General features: G+C 37.0%; 1 protein-coding gene across 4 annotated transcripts in view; it reads left to right on the top strand.

The window, feature by feature from the left end:
- STK3 (serine/threonine kinase 3) overlaps positions 1–25,434 on the top strand; it is a 138,539-nt gene that overhangs the window by 41,273 nt on the left and 71,832 nt on the right. For all 4 annotated transcript variants that reach the window (XM_055799123.1, XM_055799126.1, XM_055799122.1 and 1 more), the window contains exon 7: positions 24,884–25,021. In XM_055799123.1, the coding sequence (XP_055655098.1) occupies positions 24,884–25,021 (138 nt within the window). The remainder of the gene's footprint in view (positions 1–24,883; positions 25,022–25,434) is intronic.

Consider the following 25,434-nt stretch of genomic DNA (forward strand, 5'->3'; position numbering starts at 1 on the left):
AGGATTCACGTAGACTTGAATGAGCATTGCATCAAGCCCTACATTTGTAAGCATTGTTAAAGATTATTTGATGAAACTGTTAATGTGGGTAAAGCAAGCAAAGTATTCAACAAACCTAACACAGCCTAAGTTACCAGTATTGTCTGCTGCTGAGCTGGCTGCTTTCTCCCTGGACAAATGTTAAAAACAAACAAGCAAACAAACCCTTGCCAGAAAGCTTATTCAGAAGCTTTAAATCACTATAGATCTGATAATTTGTGATGTTAGTAAAACTGTAAACATAGATCAAAGTGCAAAGCAAAACTATTTTGCAACTTGAAGATTTTAAGAAAATTTTATTTTAAATAGGCAATTGGTAGTAAATCGTCAAGATGCATTAAAACTAGAATCACAATTTTAATGTTACGAGACTTTTTTATTAATTAACTTCACAGGCATTCTTATTTGCAAAAGCAATTCCATCATTTGTACACATTGTTGTATGCTGTATTTATTCAATTTCTTTTTAACTTGCACTATGGATGTGGAAAACTACTCAGCAAGCAGCAAGGTGTTTATGCACAGACTTATGAGAAGTCCTTTTAGTAAAAATTCTACAATACCCTGCAGGATATTGTAAAATACACCACAGATTTCAAAACTTTTAAGTGAAGAGCTATATATATATTTACTACAGATGCTTCTATTTCTTTTTATTTCTATAATCTTTCAAGTTCCAGGATTAACACAAAATATACACGGTTAATTTTTATTCAGAGCTCTGGCAGCTAGCTTTATTGAAGAGGAGGGAATTTGTGTATTGCTTTTAATTGAAGTAGGTCTATTTGGATTTTTGTATGTGACTAGTGTCTTGTTAAGCCAAAAAAGAGCGCAGTAAATAATTTTAAGAGGTTCTTGGAAGCTTGAATCAACGCTTATTTTTTGAAGTGAGTTATATTTGTTTTTTCTTAAACTTTGACATGTTTTAGGTCAGTATAGCTAGTTGACTTGGAGGAAGTGCTTTAAAGAGATTTGACCACTGTATCGCCAAATTCTTAGCGTGTTATTGCACTTCTTTTAAGCAAAAGTGTATTACTTGGGTTTTGGTTAAAGGGGTATTTGTTTTATTTTTAATCATATGGGAGAAAACTGCAGTCAGATTAGGAGGAAAGAATTAAGCTTCTATTGCTACTTAAGATTTTTAAATGTTTTAAATCTCTACTGGTTGTTTACTTGGTAAAAAAAAAAAATCTTAAAAATTTGCTTAGATTGAAAGGAAGGTAAAATTTGGAATGGAGAAAGCTTATTAAGACGGTATGTACCCTGTTTCTGTTTTGGTATTATATTGCCTTAAATTGTACACTAGGTCATTTTTAAAGAGGATGATGCATCTTTAATGAAAGAAATTTATTTATTTAAATGGAGGGGTTGCCAATCAGTCTAAATTTGTTTCAGTTAAAACTTGATGGTCTAAAGACAACTTATAATCCTTTTCTTGTTATAAAGTATTGTCAGATTTGTAGTAGTATCGTTAAAAAGTTTATGGAAACTTTTTTTTAAGGTGGTTTAGAATAGAACTAAATCTTTAATTTGTATTTGATGACACCTGTTTTCATTTTGTTTCCCCGGCAACACCAGTGGTATCAAAAATTGCCCGTAGACCACCCTGCTTTTAGAGAAGAATGAAGGCAGCCTGCCTTTTTCATTTCGGCCTTTAATTTTACTGACTAAATACTTACAATGAAGCTCTAACAGTCAGTAGCTTGTGTACTAACTCGAATGGTTTGGGTATGCAATTTGTGATTTTTCTATTAAAATTTTCTGTACTATGTAGTATGTTATTTTAAAAATGCATTGAGAGACTACATAGGAAATACTTTTGATATCCCATGGCAGAAAAATTGTCTGCCTGCAGAAGAGTAAAAGATCATAGTTTTTTAGATAGCATGGTATGTTTTTAGAGCTGTATGCATCCAAATTTTTATTCCAGATGTAAGTTCTTACTATTGACATTCCTGTGGGAGAGAAGTAAACCAACACAAGTGTTACCTCCAGATTGCTACTTTCTTTTATGCCTCCTTACCATGTCTGAGAATTAACACCGATTATGAAGATCATACATATGACATTCTAAACACATCAAATCTTAATGCATTATCAGTTTCTAGTTTTGTTTCAGAAAATCAAACATGGACATAATTCTTTGAAATACTGCTTAACATTACCTGCCTACCTGAAAAATGGCTTTACCAACAAAAGCCTCCTCTGCAAAGTATATTCCTAAAACTCCATGCTATACTGGTGATGATAAAAGAAAAAAAAAGTTGATGTTCTACTGCAGCAAATCAGAACTAACAGGAGAACTTCTGATTTTTAGTGAGAATTAAAGAAACCTGGGGGAGTTTGGGGGGGAAGTTTCAGGTGTGTTACATCCTCCATTCTCCCCCAGAAATGTAGAACAGTTTTGGAAGATAATGATCTGTTAGAAAAGACTCTTTTAGTGGGGAGGGACCCCTGGTGGAATTCAAGGGAAACTATGATGGCTCCTGCAGTGCTTCCCAGTGTCCTGATGCCATGGCTGTAGGCTTGGTGGTAGAGATGTCGGCCCAGTAGTCTCTTTGCTCCTTTTTTCATGCTATGAATGTTTACATAGGTAAACGTAAAACAGGTAGCATTAGCAAGCACAACATTTATGGGCAAACTGACATGCATGTGTTACAATATTCATGTTTGAACTGGGATGTTCCTTAAGAAATGTAATAATCATGAACTCTGACCTTGGGACAGAGGGCATGTCTAAATTGGGCAGGTATGTACAGGCACAGGTGAGCTTTGCCCATACTGTAGTCTTTGTACTATTCTCTAGGAGTTTCTCCAGAGTAACTGTGTGTGCACTTTAAATATTTCAGTTTTTTTTCAGATGAGGGAGGAATGTTACTCCATCTTGCTTGTTGTTTGTTTCTCTGAATAATACAACCGATTTGTGCAAACTGTATTTTTTGATACTCAGAAGCAGTAAGCATTTGATATTTGGGGTTGAAAATGAGCACGTGTAAGTTTCTAACTTTTAAAACAAACTGAAGGAGGAGCTTTAATGAACACAGTGTTGTTAAACAGATTAATTGAATTGTATAGAGCAATCAGTACAAAATTTCTTAAAAGTTGATCCTTCTTGCATTCATGTGAATTGTAATATATAAATATTCGGTAACCCTGGAGAGCAACAGGATGTGATGCCACTTCCTTGGTGTAAAAATGTGGAGTGTGAAGTAGCTGGAAGGTTCTTGCTAGAGTGGAAATACAACAGTAAGCTGACAGTGCTAGAGAAAGCCTTAGTGCCTTAGCCCTGGCTGAGTGGTAGGACAGGCTAAAAGCCAAAGGGCACATCTGTCTGAATAGGTGTTTTAAAAGTTGATGGGCGCTCAGATAGCAGTGCTGTCAGAGTACGTGACTTGGCTCCAGCTCAGAAGCAGTAAGAAGGTAAGCAGCCTGCTTTTGCGTGTTTACTTGTAGACTTTGATTTATGCAAGAGGGGGTCAAAGCAGGCTGTTGCCCTTTAACATTAGACTTGTCAACTGTTGTATATGGGTGTTCTTCTTAAAAAATGATGCAGTTGCAAGCATCCCCTTCACATCACAACTGTATCTGTTTTTGATTCATCTGCCTCTTGAAAGTGTTTTGTTGGTAGATTAAGTGATCCCTGTGCTTATTATTTTTCACATCTGTTGACAGGTGGCTTAAGACTGACCTGTATTTAGACATGCTTTGCTTTCAGCAAATGTTATCATGCAAATCAATTTCCTCACATTTGAAAGAAAGGAAATCAAGTATTTGGTGCCCTTGTGGGTTATTGACATTAACATCGGGTTACATACAGATACACAGGAAATAAAGCTTTAATAAAAACAGTCTCCTTCTTCATTTTTGTTTCCTTTCCTTTATCGCCTCATCCTTTGTAAATATTTTAACATAACTGCAGAGCAAGGGTAAAATTATGTTTTCAAATAATAGTATTTGAACTGTGGTGTTAACTTCAGATTAAAAAAAATCAAAAAGACTTTTTATTTCTGACTTCGATACAGTACATTTTTGCTTCCTAGGGCAACTTGAACTCATTGTCTGGCTTTTTGTAGGGTTTGTTCTTGATCTCTTAGTGCTTTCTTTTCTTATGAATGATGTCAGTGGGTATAATGTTCATTTTCATAAGCCATTAAAGGCTATGCATGTTCTCCAGGTATTGTTTCATGCACTGAGTGCATTCTTTTCCCACTGCTGCTTAATAGTCTCCTTAGGATGTTACCTTGATTGCTTACCTATATTCAGAAAATAAAAAGACGGTTGGCTCAGCTTTCTTTCAGACCTCAAGGGAACTTGCTTGCCATAAAATTAACCTTTACTATTAAGGGAAGAAAAAGGTCAACAGTGAATGTCATAATTATGTTTGTAACATAGTTAACTTGTAACAGTTACCAGAAGACACATGGTGACTAGATGGAGACTGGCAGCCCTGGCAATTACACAGTAACGTTTTTTCCCCCCTTTTATAACATTACTTTGATCAAAAGGCTGTCTTGGTGCATGTTACTAAAATAAGCAATTTCACACTACAGAATTTCAGTGATTGGCAAATGTCTCTACCTTTTTCAGTTTCCTTTGACAGTTATGTTTTTATAATAGCCTTGCAGAGTGACTTTAAAGGCAGCAAACTAGATTACTAGAGGCCAAGGCATCAAATCAGGAGCTAAAAACAACCACTGAAAATGTCTTCCTTTAAACTGGAGAATTATCTAGGCTCAACCGCTGTAGTAGACTTACAAGGTGAGGTGACTTCTGCGTTATTCCCTTTACTAGCTGCTTTTTTGCTGTCATGTTAAAAATTTGAAACTCTTATCTCATGATCACTATGCCCAGGACAGCCTTTAATAAATAAAATTAATTTGTAATAATTATTTGTGTTTCAGTACTTATTTGTAAACCTTCAGGAAATTTTAGTATTAAGTTTCTAACAATTCTACTAGGCTTTTGACACTGAAATGATAGCTTTTAGTTTCTGTTGAGACTTCAGAATTTATTAACATATGAAGATTATCATATGCAAGAGAAATTTGTTCTACAGAGTAAAGCGCTGTTTCTAATGCCTTTGCATGTCAGCTGGTGATAAATTATGACACCAAGTCCTGTGCCTTAGGGCTTGCAATTCCATAACGTTTTTCAGATGCATCAACTCAGCATTGCCTAATTTGTTAGGAAATTGAAAGAGAAGTTGTTCAATAATTCTGACGAAGTTGTGCTGCTAACATCTGTTTCCAATAAAATATTGGTAATATGTTAAGAATTGGAAAGAATTGTGTGATTACTGGTTTCAAATAACCATTCTGATGATAGTCAACGAGAGATGGCTTTTCCCTCCTTGAGAGTCATTTATATGTGTGGGAAGTCCAAATGGCAGAGAAATCTAATGCTGGGTGGCATGTGAAGTTAAAGTGTGTAGTTTTCGGATACTGTTCTTCATGGAAACTCTGGAAAATTTGTAAGGTCTATGTTTTCACTTCTTCAATTTATCATTAAGTGTATTTATAATTAAGGAAATTGGTTGAGTATTCACTACTAAACCAAAGGTGACTACTTGTTATAGACAATTAAAATATGTATGCTTAGCTTTTTTAGTTTTAATAAATAGTGGTTCTCAAAAAAAAGTTTTTTGTGTCTTTTGGCAGGTATGGGATATGTTCTGGAAGTGGAAAGTGTTAGATGGCCGTGTTTTTGAGCCAGTAATGGCTAGCTGGTCCCCCAGTGTAAGTTAAGGCTGAACATTGATACTTAGTCTGTGTTGTTAAGCTCAGGCAAGACCTGCTAAGAACTATTGTCTTATTCCCTGATTTCCACATTAATTTTCCTTTTTTCCACCTCTTCTCTTACCCTTCATGCTTTAGCTAGGCAAAGCAGGCAGGAGAGAATGGGTAAGTAAAGCCAGAGGGGTGAAGCTTGGTAAAATCTCCTTGAGAGACTGCAGTTCTGTTTCACACAGCTTCTCTCCCTCTCTCTCTCTCTCTCTCTCTCTCTCTCTCTCTCTCCATGTATGAAAACTGTGCATTTGTTTGAATTACAGTTTTGGTCTTCATGTATGTGAAGTTTGCATGCTGGAGGAAGGGGATGTACTGCACCTTACTCTAATTTGGTACTTATTATTTATTTAGCTTCAGCATGTTAGGAACTTTAGTAAAGATGAGAACTCAGCCACGGTGATCTCTTTACCGAGGAAGCCTCTGCTTTCAGATTTTTCAGCAGTACTTGTTTTCACCTGTGTTCTGTTGTCTCTGCATACCAGCTTCCTAAGTAAAAAACCCAAACCTGTCTATGAGGTCAGGGTGTGCTTGTGAGTAGCTAATGGAATGTAACTGATACCTTGTAAGAACTCACCCTTCCTTAACTGCTGTGCCTTTGCTCATGTACTTCAGAGTTACGTTTCGTCTCTGATATGGATAGCCTTGATAGGGAAATACATGCAGATCTTGTTCAGAGGCAAAGCAATGGATTTAAAAAACTTGTTTCAGAAGATAAATAGATGGTCAAGACCCTCAGAATTTTCAGGAAAAAATGAGCATTGTATTCTTCATAATTTCTTTCCCATGTTTACAAGTTACTTCCAAACATGTGGAAACCTGCCTCCATTGCACAACGGCGAAGAAAACAAAGCATTTTTATTTTTGCTGCTACTTTCTATGTATTTCATATATATATATTTCTTTGAGATATAAGTGTATATACAAAATCCATATATATATCTATAATCAAAGAACGTGTGTGTGTATATACATGGCGTTAGTTTTTTTATATACAGATATATATATGGGTAACTCTCCAATAACTCTGTGCGTGTATATATACATGTGTACACTTACACACACACACGTGAGCTCTTTGATTATATGTATTTGCAAATATTGCTCTGTTACAGCTGGATATCTTCAGGCAGACAATAAAGTTCAGATTTACTTAATTATGTTTTTAATTTCCATCTTTACCAACACTCCGATGACATTGTTCAGTAACTTGCATGATGTTTTCTGACCATATGAGCATTAACTGTTGGTCTCTGTGTAGCTCTTCATGAAATGTTCATGCTGAAGAGGTGTGATGAACTTAAATCTCCATCTGATAACTAATCTGAGGCTCTGTCAGTTTTATTGCTAAGAATGGATGCCTTGGGAGTGCTAAACTAGTGTGTAAAAAATGTTTGTTGTTTATGTGGGTCTGGTTAGGCATTCCCAACATTAACTGGATGTCAAATATGTCCTTTAGAGCAGAATTCATCAGAGGTCCTGGTAAATAATTCTGTATTAATCTGTACTGTTAGGCAAAGTCACATGAAAACGTTTTAATGTCGACTTCCAGTCATTGGATATTGTCATATGAAAAATATAGCAACAGGCATTGAATCTCTGAATCAACTTATCCTGAATTTATCCTATCTAAAACTTTTGCTGCTGTTTGTAAGATGAACTTTTAGTAGGTCTTGTGCTTGAATTTCAACTGAAGCAACTGAATTACTTGTTTGTCTTTTCTCTTTACATGGTTCCCTTCTAAATAGTTGTGTGTGTCTAACATAGTAAGGCATTACAGCACAGCAATCTGTAGCAGGCAATCTCATACTCTTCTTAGTTTCCTGCATGTAAAGGAAGGGTGGAGGAATCTTACATCTGCCTTTCCTCCTTTTGTATGTCAGCTCACTTAGGATTGTCTGTGGCATGGGGTCCTCAAACTTTTTAAACAGGGGGCCGGTGCGGTTGCTTGGTCGTCGTCCCCCCCAACCCCCGGGGTGGGGTGGGGCAGGGGGGTCTGTAAATACCGGGGAGGCAGATTGAGGACCCTGGGGGGCTGTATCTGGCCTGCGGGCCGTAGTTTGAGGACCACTGGTCTATGGAGTTTGCTGCTGCTTAGAATAAAGAATGGCTTAAATGAAATTTTCTTCATTTTCTTCGAGTGAATGCTCTTTATCCTGGTTGGATCGCTTGTTTGATCATCTTTATGGCATTCCTAGCTATGCTTTTATGTTCCCTTTTCCTTATGAAGGCTTATTCCTTTCTTCAGTGGGCATAGCCATTTATGGACAAAGAAGATAATTCACTGGACATGGGGCTTGCTGGGGGCCTCGGTTGTGCAGTGCCTGGGGCTGTGCCGCAGGAAAGGCCCTTCAGGGTATACTATGCTGGTTTTGAATCATAGCTTCAGAACATCACCCTGTGTAGCTCCTTGTGAGGAGCCAAGAGAAGATGCAGGAGGAGTAATTGAGGTATCACCCTCTGTGCTTTCTGGTCTTGCTGTCTGTTCTGGATAAGCCCTTGCTTTATCACTTGCACTTGGTGCTTTTTTTTAGGCTGAGTGCTATGTCTTCAGGCAGAACACCCAGTCTTTCTCTACCTGAAGTTTGAGCCAGTAGTCTTCAGAAGCTTTCCAGATCTTGCTGTCTTCCAATTCAGTTGCTCTCATTTCTGATTTGAAATAGATTTAGGTGCACTTTGCAGCCTGGTGTAAGGCTAAATGTGTAGGGTTGCAGAGGGAAGACATTATCTCCAAATACAGTAATAGAGGAAAGACTCTTCCAGAAAAATGTAAGGACTAATAGACATGTAGTTCATAGGTACAGTCACAGCATTCAGCACAGTCTTATGGTGGCCCAGTTTTATGTTAGCATTTTGCTTTGGTCTGGTTGAATGGACTGTATGTCTGGAATTCACATCCACACTTTGTTAGCTCGATCTTACTTTGACAATGTCTCTGAGACTTGGGTTGCCTGATACAGCTTCAGTCTTCATCTAACAAGACTGACACTATCATCCACCTCTCATCATTCACATCAGAAAACTCTTGACATAAAAGTTCCTCTGTGGCCTGAGGGCATTATATGTACATATGATCAAGAGGAGAAATCCCCAAAGAGGGATTGCTTTCTCCCAGATGAGGGTCGGTTTCCTGAGAAGCACTGACAAAGGAAGGATGCAGAAAGTCCAGGGAAGTTCAAGTCCCTGTGAAGCTGTTTCTTCGTTGTGCTCAGTTTTTATCTTTTTACCCCGCATATATACACTAGTGTAATGTTTCTCAGAAACAGCTTCTGCTAGTTTGCAGAAAAATGTCGATCTGGGACAATGTTTCAAGACTTATCCTTTCAGATGGGGGACTACCAAAGGAGGTCTTTTTGCCTTGGAATTTTGCAGGCAGTCACATTCTATGTCAAGCTTTTTCTTTAGGATTTTTATCACTTGTGTTACTTCTGCATTTGTTGGCTTCCATGAGGTGCTCTTTTTCTTCAGTCCTGCTGTATTTGCATGCTAGGCACCCTATTCAGTTAGGAAGTGTGCTGGAGTATACTTGAGGTGTTCAAAAGCCATCTGGACATGGTCCTGGGTACCTGCTTGAGCACTGGGGTTGGACAAAATGACTTTCAGACGCCCCTTCCAATCTCAACTATTCTGTGATTCTGTGGCTCTCTGGTATCCCTCAGAAATTCTTTTGAGTCATTTGCTTCTATCTGTACCTTTCAATAGTCTTCCTTTCTGTTGACCTTGGATCTTCAGAGAAACAGAGCAGTTTGATTAATCTGTGACTTTGTGCAGACTCTTATTTGGATTAATTAGTGTATTATGTTGGTACCACCTAATACTTTTTTTCAAAATTGCATGTGTTCCTCAGCTAACATTATAGATGTCAGGCATGCTTTAGTTTTCTATTTGCTTATGAATATATCTTGTCTCTACTGTCTCTGCTGTAGGGAGCTCTTTAGATACTGTTATCTCAAGCTGGGAACCGTTATGTTGGATAGAAGCATTTCTGTGAAGCTGCTTGAGTGAAATGAATACGTACAATTAGAGCAAGAGAGGGAGGTGAGATCTTAAGCATTTTTGAGGTGTGCCTTTCTCAGATCTGCAGAGCCTTCACTTGGTAGTTCCATACATATACTGTAAAACATTGTGCCATTTGGAGGCTGTTCAAGTGAGATGAGTCTTGATCAGAAGCTCCTGAGGATGTTTTTCGTGTGAACTATCTAGTTGGCTTGGTGGATAGTTATCATCTTGTTAGAAGAGCCAGGAGTATGAATGCGAACATATGTGTTGGAGAGAGGGGAGGCCATTTACATGTAACAGTGTATGGCTGCCATGTCTTGAAGAACCTTTGCATTCAAAATTCCTTCCACCCTTCTGCCTTGAGGTCTTTCTGTGGAAAGTGAGGACAAGCTGCTGGGAATTAAGGGTATGATCTGGCCCATTTATATGATATCAGCATTTCTAGTTCCTGCTTCAACTATTGCTATATTGTTTGCATACTTCTGTGATTGCAACAGCCATATTGCTAAACTGTAATATTTCCAGTAATACAGGCTGTACATTTTTGTTTCCTGAACTGTGAAGGAGTATTGCTTTTGTGTGTACCTACAGTTAAAGGGCTCTTTTTTCAATTTTTTTTTTCATTGCAGTGTCAGACATTGTAGGGAAGCTATGATAAATGTCTCTGAGTGGAACAGAATGTAATAGGTTAAACCAGACATTAACAAAAATTTAGAAAATGTGATTAGTAAGTATGTGTTTGGGCAGAGCAGTACAACACAGACCACAGATCAGAAGCAAAACCTATAAAATTTCATCCATGTTGCAATAAAATTTTCCAACTTAAATTTTGGAATCTATATACAGATGCTTGCTTTTTTTTTTTTTTTTAATTCTCCCTCCAGGTTTGTTTAAAACTTGGTTTAAGCAAAAACATTCAGATGTAAGGCCTGTTCGTGCCGTTGTGGATCTTTTGTCTCTGTGTCTGTATATCTTTCTGGCCTCAAAATGTTACATCTTATGCTATGAACTTTTTTCTTAATTACATCAATAATTTTTTTTTTTATGTCCTTGATCCTGTAGAGTGATATCACATACAGGTAACCAAGCAGTTTATCCACGTGACTTCTGTGTATGGCATCTAGGGTGTGTGATATTTTGAAAATGATGGCCAAGTCTGAAGGATATCTATTTGGTGTTAGGTTCTATTATCATAATGGCATCTAATTAGCATGTGTTTTGTTATGCACCTGTTTTCTGTCTTGGGTGAAGTTTGTTAAAAGCTGAGCAGGTTGTGCTGGGAGGAGGTAGAGATGGGTTATAAATAAACAAACTGGGCTACTGTTGTGTAATATACTTCACATTTTACTTTAACAGTTTTCCACCTCTCAAACAGTAGTATAACTTCTGGAAAAAAATGCCAAACCCAGGCATGATTAGAAAGAATACTATTGACAGATTTGTAGTCAATTACACTGTCTAAACTAATGTTATATTTAGTAGTATAGATTTTAATTATAATTTTATAGGTAGTGTTATTGTCAGAAAAGATTCAGCCCTTGATCATGACTAAAACATTAGCAAAGACATATTGTTTATTTGGTTCTTAGAGGTAAGCTTGAAGATTTTCCTGCCTCTCTGAAACTAGTTTCCCTGCATTATCAGTAAAGGTTATTGTATGGTTAATTACATGGCAGTTCAGGTTGATTTAAGAATACAAATATTACTGCAGAAATGGAAGAGGCATAGACCGTTATTATTTTTAGTGTTCACTAAATCTCCAGTGCTATGTTTTTCTTTTTTACTGTGGTAAGCTCAAATGAGCAGGCTTGAAAAGGTTAGTTAGTCACTGGGGATATTAAAAATAAAGTGGAAACTACATTGTTTTTTCTTCTTAGAATATTTAAAATGTGCTTTTTAAAAATTGAGTGGAGAAAGAGGCAACGAAAACTTTTGGTGAGTTTGTATGGATCACCTCAGGATGGGAAAGAGATGGCTTTTAAATTAGTACATTTCAATGTGAGAAATCTGAAGGCATGCAGGAAAAAAAAGGTAGTTTTTAAGCTTCAGTTCTGTGTTTGATGTTAGTCAAAATGTAATTCAAGCAATTGTATTCTGTAGCCACTGTATAACCTACCCAGTGGCAATCAGGCCCCCCTCTTTTTTTTTTTTTTTTTTTTTTTTTTTAAGCTAATTGGCCCGTGTTTAGCTTACCAAATGTCATCTGGACTTGGTAAAAAGCAAGTGACCTGCATTGAATTAGTGTAATTGTAATACAAACAGAACATCTCATAGTTTTGGTCTTAAACAGGAAAAGAGAAAGTTGGAGAGATTTTTCAGTTTGATAAATAAAACTGAAGATACAGGGAGCCAACTTGGCCTTGCAGTTCATTTTACCTGTTGACTGTCGTCTTTTACAAAATAATAATTGGCAGTTGAATTTTGTCTGTTTTGTCTTTGGAATGTGTTCTGCCTTCTGGAAGAATCTTCCTTAGGATGTATGTCATGCCAGTTATTAAATCATGCCCAATCATTGCCAATTCCAGTTTCATCAGACACAATACCATTTCAGAGAGGTAATTTCTTTTTCATCTACCTAGCCTGTCCAGAAGTTGCTATATTGTTTTACCTCTTTACTTCTGTTATTTGCTAGGATTATTTTTGGATGCTATTATGTAGTTAACACTTTTTGCTTTCTGTTTCAGAGACCAATGGCTACACCTATTAAGATAACAAAGTGTCATGAAGAACTGAATTATCGGTTCCAGTGGTGTATTTGAATTTTCATTCTGACTTTGATCTTGTAGTTGGTGTTATTCATTTTGGTTTAAAAGTAGTGTTGTTTTTTAAAATGTGAGACTGGTGTCATTCTGTAAGTAACACTATGCCTTGGTTATACTTCTCTTTTCATTTGGTTCTTCAAGTGTCCAGATTTTACTTGGGGATGCCTCCTGCTGCTTGTGCGTGCATCGTGGCCTGTTGAGTAGAAAGGAAAGAAGTTAATTTGCTCTAGCAACTACATTTCCTTACAGGAAAGCATGTAGATAACTTTTACACTAATCTGGCAATGAAATTAAGGGGCTGCAATGTAAATGATAGTCCTAGGAAGCTACTGGGGAGAATATTGGAAATACTAGCTAGGCAAGGACAGTGACACTGTTCTCTGTACATACCTGGTAGTCAGGAAAGCAGCGCCTTTGATTCTTCTATTCTCTCAGTACCTTGGGTGCCAGTGCAGTTGAGGCAGTTGTTTTCCTTTTTTTGCTTGAAGACAGACATAAGATGTAAGAACTTAATACTCAGTTACTCTTTCATAGACTAGAAAAATCTTGTGTAATTAATTAGACATTTCCATTATTTCGGTGGGGTGTAGGCATTTAATATCTGGAATATTGTAACCTGTTGGTTTCATTTTAGTTCTCAGTTTGAACACTGAAAGCGAATGGGTTGTTTTTCTTTGTGCTGGTGGTTGGCTTTTACTGTTACCTGTTTATCTGTTGCCATTGTAAATGGTAAAGTAGGAAGCAGCAAATGTTGTGAGCATTGTTCCTTTGTGTTACATGTTTCTTCCATTAAAATGATCACTCTTTCTGTACTCTGGTTGACCAAACAAGATAATCCTAATTATCTATTTATTTGATTAGCAAAGTCACTTTTATACATCCCAGTGAGCTGTCACCCACTGTTGATTTTTAAATTCAGCATGCAGATTATTTTTCTAGCAACAGTCTTATTCCACTTGTGACACAACTAGTTTAAATTCCTGCTTTCTTTTGTGCTACCTAAAACCTCTTGAAGTATTAACTCTTAAATTAAGTCCTTACATAATCCACATAAAATCAGAGAAGAGAGAGCAACCTGTGAATAATGCACATGGAGTTTAATTTAATTTCATTTTTGTGTAATGCACTCTTCCACTGAACTTTCAGGTTAGACATGGGGAAAATATTTTCTGAGATCACATGATTTGTGTGAATGCAGCAAATGGGGAGGTGGTGGTGGTAGAAGTGGTCTTTGAAACACATGCCCAAATTTTGATCATACAACTCTGAAACTCTGTTTGTCTTTAATTTTTGGTAGAATACAATTGATAAATTCTGGAACTTCTTGGGTAGTTTATTGGAAACTTCCATACTGTTTAACCTGAATATTTTTTGTTGAAATTTAAAGTCATTAGCTCTTCTTCTTCTGTTCTTTATAAATTTGAAAGAAAGAATGTTTTCTCCCATTTTGAAGTGGCATTTAACATGTTGGAGACTGTTAGTATGTTTCTCGCTATAGTCACCTCTTCAGACTAAGCAATCTTAATTAATTCAATCTTTCCTTGTAGGCTGTGTTTTTTAAATATCTAGGCAACGTAGTTGCTCTTTTTTGAATCATCTTCAGTTGTTTCTCATCTCTGAAAGTGTGATGTCTAAAGCTGAACACAGTGCTGCTGCTGGAGGTCTAGTGTATCCTGAGTTAAGAACAACTACTGCATATTTCTTGAATACCTTCTGTCATTACTACTGTGTGTGGTTATGGCAGAAGTTTCACATTTAATGTCCAGCAAGTTTACTACAGCTTTTTCTCACAAATATAAGTTACTCACTCCTTGGCTTTTTTATTAGTAAATATACTTGCAAATGCAGTTTTTCCACTTCATGTCTCAGTAAATGTTAATATGTTTCTGGATGTAATCACTGCCTCATTTTCTCAGAAACTTCAGAAAATACTGTGGGAAGAACAGAAAAGATTTTATTATTAAAATAAGCTATGCTGATGCAGTTTTCTTGGAGGGAAAGTAAGTTTTTCAGTCTGAGTAACAAAATTGGAACCTTGTATGCATTATGTTTATGAATTTTCTAGATAGTACTGAATCAGGAGTAAAAGAAACTATGGTGGAAGATGACTAATTTAATTATAGGAGTATTCCCTGGGTTCAGTCATGTCATGTGCCTCTTCAGAACTGTTTCCTTGTTTTGTAACTGATAAGGAGCTAGTTGTTAAAGTTCAATGCTGAAAAAATAAAAAGTTGTTCAGGTTTAAGACTCTTCATTTTCTAGGTCTCTCAGATTCTATGAAAGGGGTATTTAAGTCACAGCAGGATGCTTTTATCTGAGTGAGGTACCGATATTCATAAAGACACATTGATCCTCTTTTGATTTCTGGGCACCTGTATGACTGGAAAATATCCTTTAGGCAGTGAGTAGCCTGGCTTTTGAGCAGAGATCTGTCACAATGTATAATTTGGTCGGAGAGGCTTTTAAATGTTGGTGAAGTTCCCTGAGGGTAATGGTGGAACCTCGAACTGGCTAGTGGTCTGAAGTGGCCCCATCTCTCAGTTATGGTGATTTCCACATAAAGAGAAGGTTTTGCCATTATCAAAAGGAAATTTTCCCTGTACAGCTATGTTTATAAATATTTTTTTTCCCCGAGTCTACGTCAAGTGAAAATTGTGTTAGAAGGTTAAACCACTACCTCAGATACTTCTTTCAGTCTAAAAACAGCTTAATATCTGTTCCTTTTTCTTCTTCTACCTTAAAAAAGGCCCCACAAAACTCTTCCTTTGCTCAAAGGAAAAAAATCCTAAAAACACAACATGTGCATACATCTGTGCACCCTTCTTCCTTCCGATTAAATGTATCTTGCTCACTTGGTGGTGAGATTGAGGATATGTTGCAGGACAACAATCATAAATTAATTTTTGGCTCATTTAGGTTTTTCTTTTGGTGAGTGAAATTGTTGGAAATACTGTCCTACGTGGTGTTTGAAGCTCCAGTTTCTTTCAGGCATTTGAAACTTTTGTGTGTTTGCAAGATTTGCTGTCTTTCATTGTCTTGTTTTCTGGTAGCGTCTGGATTTTTTTAGGCATCGTGGTGTGGGTGATTTTTTTTTTGTTTGGTTTATTTGTACCTGGACACTGTAAAAATGTGGAGATTTGTAATCATTGTGGATGTGATCTTTCACTATAACCTTTCAATAACATGTTAAGCAATTACACTGTTATGTACCCATATGGTATTATTTGCAAGTTAGGTATTTTTCTTTGAAAATTCCTGTATATGTCAATTTAAAAAAAAAAAAGTTATATTCAAAACCTTTAGCTGCCTCGGGTGGTTTAAGCACAAAATCTTGAGTAGCATGAATTTATTTTGGTTTTCAGTGAATGTCTTTGCTTTAAAAATTGTGTGATTTCATTTATCTAAAACACTTACCCCCTCCCACCCCAAAAAACCAACCAAAAAACCCCAACAAAGCTAAAGAACAGTGAAGAAACCTTCATGAGATTGCAGGTATTTCCATGCTTTATTTTTAATTTCTATAGACTTTCAAAATGCGTTTGTAGCCCTTCTTTTAAGGCTTGCTCTCTATGTTAAGGGAGGGGAGAATTTTGATGATCAGATTGTCTTCCATTGTAATTTCACTGATATCAATGAGTTCGTAACCTTGCAGATGAAATGGGAACTTGAATGTTACATCTCTAAACAAAAAGGAAATGGGAGAACAACATACAGTTGAAATGCAGAATTGGAGAGTGTGCTGAAGAGTTGGGTTCAGGAAATCGAAATAGCTCTACGGAATTGGATAGAAAACCTCAAACTATTCCATTTTAAACTAGAAGATGGGAAGTTGGGAGAAGGTAATAGTCAAAAAATCTGCAGTTGCAAGTCATGAAGCATTCCTCAAATCTCAGGCAATTATTTAAATATGTTGGAAGAAAGCCTGGAGAAATGTTGATAGGCCTGCTGGAGTTGAAGGGAGAAGAAGAAATAAGGCCACTGCAGATAAAGTTGTTTCTTTGTGTGTAATTCCATCAGGTAATTTGTTGAGTTGCTTCCAGATCTCTTTGGATAGTACAGGTGATGACTTGTGAGAGTTCAAGAAACTGAAAAATGAAACAGAAAAAAGAGTCCAACCAAACAAAAAAAAACCACCCACCCCTGAATGAATTGGTAAATTAACTGGCAGTAGGACAGCACGCTGAGATGATATTTCTGGGAAAAGACTGGTGGTAATAAATATTTTTATTACTCATCTGAAAAAGGGGTTTGATAATGAACAGACATATGCAGATGACACAATCCTTGTAGATGAGTTAGCAGGAGGAACTTGCTCCTTGTCTTGCTAATTGGATAACAGCCAGTGCAATAAATTCTGTCTTTTTAATATACCAGTGCAGATCTGTTTCAGGATATGGTAGAACTTTAAAGTTATGATATGTGATGGGATTTAAAAAAACAGTTGCATAAGTGAGCTTGTAAAAAAAAAAAAAAAAAAAAACCAACAAAAAAACCCCAACAACAAAACAAAAAAACAAACCAACAAAAAACAACCCCCCCAAAAACCAACACAAAAAACCCCAAACCCAGACTGAATGAACTTGTGTCCTTAGAATCCCAGCTTCTTCAAGCTATTGTCCCAGAACATATTAGCTGCAATATTACTTGGAAATGTAAAGCAATTTTTTTAAAGGAAGTATGGAATCGTAGAATATCTCAAATTTGAAGGAAAGGACCCATAAGGGTCATAGAGTCCAACTTCCACCTTTAATAGAAAGAGTAAGTTCAGAGGTGAATCTTCAGGTGCAGTTCTGTTGCGTGACAGTCCTAGGAAGGTAAGGGTTGATTCTTTTCAGTAGATTTACAATGGCAGTTAGTATTGCAAAATATTTGAGATTGGTATCTTTACATGCTTGACCTATTGTCATGCTGTCAAAATGTTATGAACTTACTAGCAATAATAAATATACAGGTCAATATAAATGGCTTATCTTTCAGTAACTCATCTTTGCTGTTAATCATGTGATTATTTTTTCCATTATATGTCTTTTCTCTGTGTTTATTACTTTATTACTTTACATCTTAAGCGAATTATATTTTGCTTTGAACAGCGAAGGTCATCATTCCAGAAGGAAGCTTGTGACAGTGAAAGGCTGTTAAGCCACTGGTAACAGTTGTGGGTTGGATTTTTTTTTTTTTTTTTTTTCTCCTTTCTTCTCCTTTCTCTGTTCTGGTACTTTATTAAATGCTCCTAGTATTAATATGTGAGATGTCTGTCATTTTCTCCTAAAGTAATTTGAATGTCCTTTTTACTCTCTATTGTGTATGTGATTTAATCAGTGGTCACTCCTGAAGAACTGTTGAGGTGAGCACAATAGAATTGCATGTTAAATGTCACAGGTATTTCCCTTCATTAGGATTAAAAACTCCCTGTCAGTTACTGTTCGTCCAGAAGTTCTCGGACTAAATCTCCACTTACTCCTTCCTGCGTTTAGGCCTGTGTTGATAATACTAGCTGTGCTTTGCTGGGAGCTTGTGAGGCAGGTGGGTGTAACAGCACGGCATTCTCCTTCTGTTACTCAGTTGGATGAACAGTCACTGCTAACTGGTAGTGAAGGAAGTGTCTTTTTGACTGAACAATGATAGGCATTTTTAAGTTTTTGCTTAACATCAGAAATTTAATTTTATTGCTAGGAGTAGATGTTTTTTGATATTTGGTACTATCAGTTTTTCCAGTTCTGTCAAAGGGGAAAACTCTTTTGTTTCGCTCTTGATCTAGCTTTCAGGATAATGTAATTGCTGGTTTCGTTTTTTTGTGTGTGTTTTTTTTCTTTTTTTTTTTCTCCGCCCCCCCCCCCCCCCCCCCCCCCCGATGGCATTTCCAAACATTTTTCTTTTGATAATTCATTGTTAAAGTCAACTGAAAAATAAGTAACTTCAATGAATGTTTTTTTCCCCTAAATTGGTAACAGCTTCTTCAATATCTTAGCTTAAACCAAGAATTTATTTTAGCTAAGATATGGGAGAAACAGTTATAGATTGGGTGGCTAGATCAGTCTGGAGTGTTTGACTGAACATATCTTCAGTAAATGCTTTTTAAGACACAGTTTCAAAAAAAGTATTCATGGTAAATTAAAAGGGTGAAATTTATTTGACAACTTTTGTATTTTTATGTTCTTTAATTCAGGGTAAATTGTACAGCTCTTCCTGTGCAAAATTGAAATTAATGCTCTGTTTTAGTGAGTTTCTTCAAGCCACTTCTCTGTTGGAAGTATGTTGAACTATAAGACAGGCAGTGAAAAATGAAGAAACTAGTACTGCATTGGCCACTTGATGCACAGTTTTGATTTGAGTCGTTCAGGTTCTTGATCTCTGTAGTTCACGTTGCTCTTGTCACTGAGATTAATCAAGAGTAGCATTTACCTCCCCAGAAAAGGAAGATATAATTGGGTGAGTGAAAATAGGTGCATGACTGAGAAGCCACTTTTTTCTTTCCAAAAATGAAGAGTAAAATTGGTATTGGCTGCTTCAACAGAAGTAGTATTTCACACAGAAAGATAATTAAGCTTTTCAAACATTTTGAATCCCACAGTTAGGCATTTTATCAGACTCAGGGGACCGTGAGAATCTCCTTCGATCAGGTATCTGATAGATGTCTGATGGAACCAGACCTGTTTCTAATTCTGCACAGAAAGTGTGAGCACACTAAAAGATCTGCATGAATTTCTGTGCATATGGGAGGAGGAAGCTGGTGACTTTCAGGGTGCTTCTAACAATTAAATTTATTATCTACACTGAAGCAGATCACAAACTGACTTCCTTGTCTTCAAACACGCAAGGTGTTCAGTAACTTAATTTTTCACTTTTACTAAGTTTTGCAAAAAGCTTTGTTGTAATGGTATTGGAGTTCTGAATTTTCAAAAAAACCCAAATCTACCCAACAAAAAATGTTCAACAAAGCAAAACCAATGTAGAACCTGTTAGTATCTCACCCTTACTTTCCTGCTGGTGTTGCATTTCTAGACAGCTGCTGAATTGTGTAATTGAATAATTAGCGGTGTTTCAATAGCCTTTTCAAAGGCTATTCAGGAAGGAGGGGAAGTTCTATGACATGTATCACAAAGAAGGTAAAAATATCTTTCAGCTGATTCTTTGTTTCTAAAGGTAATAAAATGTTATGGTATTTAGTATTTAATACCCCCAGCCCCAGAGGATTTCATACTCTAAAATGTGTTACGGAGTTTTTCTGTGGTAGATTGATAAAATAAGTAGTATAATTGTGGTGCCAAAACCTGGAGTCACAAACTGCATTTGGCTGTCTTGTATCCTTACCCTTTTTATAAAAATATTTTCTCTTTGTAGATTCTAGCAATGGAACTTCATAGCATGAAAATTATAAAGTTGCCACAATATAAAAATCTTCACTGTCTCCTTCAGTAACAGTCATGATATGGGACAAATAATAACAGTAAAAATTATACTTTTGATTTCCTTCTATTTATTACACATCACATATCTCAGCTAACCAATAGAGATAAGTCATTCAAGGAGCTAAAACCCAAAAGACATAGCACCCCTACGGAATTCCTGTTGATCATTTAATGTGTTCATGGGCTGTGTGAAATACAGATGCATTACCCTGACTGACAGGAAGAATAAGATGGAAGGATTTTCTGATTAGGAAATTCCAAATGCGGTATATGAGGGTCTCATTTTTCTTTTGGCGTTTCCTAATTCATCATCATCACTATAATTACGTTTTCATGCCAATAAAATTGTCCATAAAATAACCTTCATGGAAAAAATGTTTTCAGCCTGGACTTCATTTAAAATGCTAGGACCTTTCAAAATAGTGAAAAGAAAATCATGGGCTGACCTGTGCAGTTCTGCTCTCATATAAGACCTGGTCCTCAGTCCAGTGTTCAGCTTAACTGTAATTGCTGGTTATCAAGCAGGTAAGTACTTCCAGGCAACGGTTATGGTAGAAACTGTTAGATGATCTAGGGCCCAATTCAGAAGTGGTCACTGAAAGCTGCCCTGGGTGATGCATCTTACCCCCGCCTTTTGTTGGGTACATACTGTAATCTGCCTTGGATTCTGGTTTCACTGCAGGATGTAGGACATCAGAGCAATGTATGAAAGATGATTCAAAGTAGAGCTGGGCTCAAGGTTTAGAGGTGGAAGGGCCAGTTCAGGACAAATTTGGAGTGGACTCTGTATTGCAAACAGATGAAGACAAACACCGATTAAGCTGCCGTGGTCCCTCAGGCCTGAGTTCTAACATCTTACAGCTTAGAGTTTATCATTTTTTAAACGATGATTGAGTGGTTAAAAGTGAAGACTTGAGCCATGTGGTCTAAAAACTTGGCTGTACATTTGATGTGTTACTTGAGTAAGACTTGCCAGTCTGTCTCAGATACATAAGGAAATGTGGATAGTGATGTTGTAGGTGGGAGAGGGAGAAGAGTTGGCGCCAGCTCTTTCATAGTATGTCAGAGGCTGTCCCCTCTGTTGAACAATTTCTTCCTAATGTTTCTTGCAGTTGTTACTGCCAGTTCAGCCCATGCTGTTCTGCGGATGGTAGATTATATTTGGGTTTTCTTTTAAGCAACAGTTGCCTAACACCAACCTGTTATTGATGGCATTGCCATCAGCTCTACTGTGAGAGCGGAGCTAATACCCATAGCTGTGGGAAACTTCTAGAGAAAATTACAAGTGGAGTGGAGGCAAAAAATCGTGACAAGTAATGGTTTGGGAGAACGGAGAGACTGGAGTAATATAGGGTAAGTTGAAAGAAGCATGAAAAAAACAAGTCTTTTGGCTTTCCTACTTCCCTTGGCACCTGTGGAACAGAGTGACTGGAACAGCTTAGTTTTGTTTTAAATAGGAGAGAGTTCTTTTATGATAGAAGAGATGTATTTGACAAGAAATGGAAGCGAAAATGAGGAATAAGTTCCTGTCAGATAAGCATTTTGTTTTTATTCTTGGAGATTTGGGACTAGCTTTATAATTCTCCAGTGACTGCTTTGCAAGCTGCTTGGAAGGAAACAGAAGTAGTTGGAAGCTAAATCATAGACTATTTTGAAAGAGAGGGAACTTAACTTTTATGCAGAGAAATATGCAAGCCAAAGTAAGGAAGTAGGGGGGGGAAGCTGGAACTGAAAACCAGCCTTTCGGGCTAGTTTAATGAAAGGGAGTGCTGCGAGCTGGAGGGAGAGGTACATGCTATCGAAGTGCATGGCATAATTAGCAAGTTGGACTAAACGTTTGGAATAAGTAGTTTCTGTACACATCAAGGTTTTTTTTTTTCCACCTAACACAGCTCATGTCATATATGAGGATTTTAAAAAAAGCCTGCAGTTTAATCATTAAATGAATACATGTTTCTGAAGTAGATATTTTCAACAAACATACAAAGCATAAATGTGGATTTAGGACCCTAACTCTAGCTCTTGAATATCTAGTTTTGTGGCTTTTATTGCCTGCCATAAAAGAATGATTCATGAATTCCCTCTTTCTTCTCATTGTCCTTTGTGAATTATAAAGAAGTAATTTCTTTGCTGTGGTTCTTAGCTGATGTTTGGTTGATGAAAATAATTGGCAATGGTAAATAGTTTTCCTACAACATTGGAGCTGAGTAGGACTCTGAAACTCAGCTTTGCTTACCTGTGGAAAGACAGGTCAATGTTTGTTATCAAACAGGAGGTATACAATTTGACACCATAAACAGAAGTTACCAGTCTTCTGTTACAGCTGTGTATTTTCAATTGCTACTGCAGAGCTAGCTGTTAAGAGTAGCTGAAGATAAGATCAAAAGTCATCAGTTCAGAGTTCAGAAGAGATGATTACTTTCAAGGACAGAAACAGCTCAATTTGTTAGCTACTGCTTTATACCAGAAGTGCTTCACTTGTGATAAATTGTCAGTACAAGTGGAGTAGGTGAGGCCAATTACAGGGTAATAGAGTGCCACCTTTCCTATCTTGAGTTCATATACTGGTTTGGCATGGCTGCCCACTGCAAATATAAAGCTATTTTAGCATACTTCTTTATTAAACAAAATGCCCAGCTCTCTTGTAATTCTTGTATTAGTCAGATAATGATCCTCAGATCTTTAGTCAGATAATTAAATGAGTCTTGTAAATGCTTTGAATTAAAGCAAACTATACAGTACTGAAATAAGTTTTCATTAAAATTACAGTAAACAGGTTTTGCATCTTTTTGCATGAGTTCTGCTTTTCTTCAGCATATGAGAAGAATTTTAGAATGAGGATTTGAACAAGTTAAACCAACTCTCAAGGTCAGTCAGACTTCTTGAGAAGTTATGGATAAAATCTCAGGAAGTTTCCTCTTCCTTCTCCCCATGTTTCAAACATAACCTGAAGCTTCTGGTGCCTCTACTGTGTTAACAGTGTGCATAATGTCTCACTTCAATTTTTTTCCCCTTTTCTGAGTATTTATTTATGCCTGTCCTTGTAGAAAAACTAAGAACTACTGCTCCCTTTCACATTGAAAAATGTGGTTGAATTGAACGTGCATTTAGAAGAAAATAGCTTATTATTTCTGTCAATAGACCTAGCTCTAAATATTTTGTTGTTATCATGTATAAATCTTAAGCAATGATACTGAATGCATGTGCGATATTACATACAGAATTTCAAAATTTCCAATTATTTTTCAGTAGTCTCAGAATTTTACTGTTCTTTTTCCCCCTACAAGTGTAAATCTATAATTAGAGGAAAACCTGGAAAAAATCACAAAGAAAATGGCACAACATATATAATTTTAAGTAGGGCAAACCTTTTTTTTGTATAGTATAGATCTTTTTTCCTAGTTAAAAAATATGTCTGCATATGGTTCTTGACAGTGTGAAATTTCTGTTACATAGGTAAAATGCTGCCTGTTCAATTTCATGTAAATTATCACTGCTAGTAGACAAGTTACTTGATATTTGTCATCTTTTCTGAATCTTTTTAGAAAGAGCATGTTTTAAAACTACATCTGAAGAATTACGAATGCAAAAGGAAATAGTAATCCTACCAAATTTCCTAAGCAATTCTCCTGAAAAGCTTAATGCAGTTAAGAGAGGTGAAGGTGAACTTGGTTTTTCTCAGCAACTTTATATGTGTCTGTTTAAACAAGCAGTGCTGTCATTTCTACTAAGAATTTCTGAAAGAACAAAATCAGCATCCTCTTTAAGCAAAAACAGTTCAGGATTCCTACAAGTTTTAGGGAAAGTTTTAGAATTACATTTGACTTGGTTTAGTTTTGCATGTTTGCCATCTGCAGTGAAAAAGTATATTGGGAAAAAAATAGGTAATTTTTGCTTAGTGTATGTGCAGTATGATATGCTATTGAAATATAAAAATGAAAAACAATGCAACTTCATTGAGCCAAATACTTACTCCTCTTAGAGTCACCATTATCCTTTATAAAACTCCTCCCTAGATAGGGCAAGCCGATGGCATCCTGGCTTGTATCATAAAGAGTGTGGCCAGCAGGACGGGGGAAGTGATCCCTGTACTGGTGAGGCCGCACCTTGAATCCTGAGTTTGGTTTTGGGCCCGTCACTTCAGGAGGGACGTTGAGGTGCTGGAGCGTGTCCAGAGAAGGGCAACGGAGCTGGTGAAGGGTCTGGAGCACAGGTCTTGTGAGGAGCGGCTGAGGGACCTGGGGTGGTTCAGTCTGGAGAGGAGGCTCAGGGGAGACCTAGCTTTCTACAACTGCCTGAAAGGAGGCTGTTGCGAGGTAGGTGTCAGTTTCTTCTCCCAAATAACAAGTGACAGGACAAGAGGAAATGGCCTCAAGTTGTGCCAGGGGAGGTTTAGATTGGATATTAGGAAAGATTTCTTCAGTGAAAGTCTTGTCAAGCACTGGAACAGGCTTCGCAGGGAAGTGGTTGGGTCACCACCCCTGGAGGTATTTAAGAGACATGTAGATGTGATACCTGGGGACATGGTTTAGTGGTGGGCTTAGCAGTGCTGGGCTAATGTTTGGACTTAATGATCTTAAAGGGTTTTTCCCCACCTAAATGGTTCTATGATGTCTCAAGATGGATAAACAGCAACAGGTAAAATAATGAGTGATGTGCTCAGAGGGGTACAGTGTAAGTAGGGAAAATCTAATGGGAAGTTGTTACATTAGTAGCAGATGGATTTAATTTCTGAATCTTGATCTGAGTGGAAATCCTAGTGTACTTAAAATTTGACCTCCAGATTCTTAGCCTGATAAGAAAGGTGGATCAAGCAATTTATTTACTTGGCTTTAGTGCTGTGGTGATGTGCTTTGTTTAAACTTGCTGTTGTTGTTTGATTTTTATCTAGGCTATTTTTATGATTCCTACAAATCCTCCTCCAACCTTCCGAAAGCCAGAGCTCTGGTCTGATGAATTCACAGATTTTGTGAAGAAATGCTTAGTGAAAAATCCTGAACAAAGAGCTACAGCAACACAGCTGCTACAGGTCAGTATTTAAGTTACTGAGGAAATGCAAGTTTTATGGCGCTTTTCCTCTAGTCTCAAACCAGAACTGTTGTGAAAATTTCTAAGGGCAAATCTCATTTTAACTGTTATCATGCTTTATTTCTTTTCCACTTTGTGCTCTTTTCTCTGTCAGCTCCTGCATCTCTACCCTCATTTTATTTCTCCTTTGCTGCCTCTAAAAATTAATTACTCTTTGTATAGTTTAGGGATGGTTCTTGCTATTAAAATTGGATCTTTGCTTTTTGGTTAGAGGCCCTCGATAGATCTCAGGATTTAGGCAAGTGTTAAGCAAAGGACTTGAGCCCAGGCTACCCTTCAGCGTGGACCACCCATGGAGTATATTCAATCTTTCTTTCTAGTCACATCAAATTAAGCAGGCAGGTTGCTTTGTGC

This window comes from Falco peregrinus, chromosome 3, assembly GCF_023634155.1.
Source record: "Falco peregrinus isolate bFalPer1 chromosome 3, bFalPer1.pri, whole genome shotgun sequence".
In the NCBI taxonomy this organism is placed as follows: Eukaryota; Metazoa; Chordata; class Aves; order Falconiformes; family Falconidae; genus Falco; species Falco peregrinus.